A 1,566-nucleotide genomic window follows, 5' to 3' on the forward strand; every position below is an offset into this window, starting at 1 on the left:
CACCACGCCTGGCTAATTTTTTTTGTATTTTTAGTAGAGACGGGGTTTCACCATGTTAGCCAGGATGGTCTCGATCTCCTGACCTCATGATCCACCCGCCTCAGCCTCCCAAAGTGCTGGGATTACAGGCGTGAGCCACCGTACCCGGCCCTGGGCATCTTTTTGCCTATAATAAAGCCAACCATCTAAAAACAGTTCAAGCCCTGGCTCTGGTACCTGTCAGCTGTGTGGCCCTGGGCGAGTCCCTCACTCTCTGTAAGCCTCAGTTGCCTCACCTGTGAAATGTATCTCACAGTGGTTGAGTGGATCAAGTGAAGGGCTGTATGTCAACCCTGTCAAGCCACCTGGTACTCTGTGTCCTATGGATGGTAGCTGCCCTGAAGCAGGGCTTTGCAGACTGAAGTGCTCTCTCTTCAGAGGAAGTGCAGGTGTCCATCTCCTGGTGTGGGAGAAGCACCCTGTGCTCCCTGGCCCATGAGACAGGATTGGGTTTGGGGGGCCAGGGCAGGAGGAGGGGCCCGTCACCAGGGGAAACGGCTCGTGGTGGAGCAGCTGAGGTGCAGCTGGGCCTGTGGCCTAGAAGGCAGTCTTGTGGGTGCCTCCTCCCCCAGCCACAACTCAGGTCTGCAGCTGGGTCCTGCCTCCTTCCGAGTGGGCCATGGACGGGACATGGCTGCTATTTCTCCTGGCCCTTGGGTGTCCAACCCTACCCACAGGTGAGCCCCCTCTTTGCATTCCTCTCTGTTCCTCCTCAGTCTGCCCAAGCCCATTCCCTCACTCTGGACCTCCCTGGGTATTGATGGGCTGCAGGGAGGCAGGACAAGAGCCATTTAGGGACCTCTGGGGAGGGTCTCACCCACTGTACTCTTCCCATTGTACTCTTCCTCCCAGCCACCTTGCTCTGGGGCTCCCACGTCCTCCTGCCCTGGAGCCCACAGTGTTGGCAGGGAGGCTGCACCTCTTAGAGGTATAGAGAAATAAGAACAAACTGGATGGGCATCCATAGAAGGTGGGGTTAGGGTAGCCAGGGTGTGTGATGTGATATGCAATGATGGGATATGGGTAAGAGTATGAGGTACTGTCCTGTCCTTCTTGCCCTCAGGGTACCTGCCCTAGTTCAATAGGACTCAGGGTGTCTCAGGTTCACTCCCAGCTTGCCCTTATCAATGGGCTCAGGGTAGGTCCCAAGGCCTCTTCCCAGGGTATTTACCCCCACCCTCCCAGGATCAAGGCTGGAGCCAAAGGACTCATGTCTTGAGGGGAAAATTCCAGCTTCATCTAGAAGCATGTGCATGTATGCATGTGTGTGGTAGGGGAAGGTCCATGATTTTTGAGTCGGGAGGGTCTCATTGATCTAAAGCTGGCCCCAAGTATCTCACAGGCACTCCTTCATTAGGGAGATAAACCACACCTATGTGGAACACAGGGCGCCCATGGCAGGAGGCCTGAGCTCGGGAAGGAAGTAACCAGGGTAAGCAGGAACAATCCTGGGAGGCTTCATGGAAGAAATGGAAGACAAACTCAACTTGGGGAATGTCTCTATCTATGTAACTGAAAAGGCTCTGG

General features: G+C 55.1%; 1 protein-coding gene across 4 annotated transcripts in view; it reads left to right on the forward strand.

Moving 5' to 3' along the window:
• Positions 1–363: 363 nt before the first annotated feature.
• PTCRA (pre T-cell antigen receptor alpha) overlaps positions 364–1,566 on the forward strand; it is a 13,898-nt gene continuing 12,695 nt past the window's right edge. The window contains exon 1 of one of the 4 annotated variants that reach the window (XM_011986732.1): positions 364–716. In XM_011986732.1, coding sequence (XP_011842122.1) covers positions 659–716 — 58 coding nt within the window. In that variant the 5' untranslated portion in view covers positions 364–658. The remainder of the gene's footprint in view (positions 717–1,566) is intronic. The other 3 variants (XM_011986731.1, XM_011986734.1, XM_011986733.1) reach the window with 3 other exon arrangements.

This window comes from Mandrillus leucophaeus, unplaced genomic scaffold, assembly GCF_000951045.1.
Source record: "Mandrillus leucophaeus isolate KB7577 unplaced genomic scaffold, Mleu.le_1.0 Scaffold3, whole genome shotgun sequence".
In the NCBI taxonomy this organism is placed as follows: Eukaryota; Metazoa; Chordata; class Mammalia; order Primates; family Cercopithecidae; genus Mandrillus; species Mandrillus leucophaeus.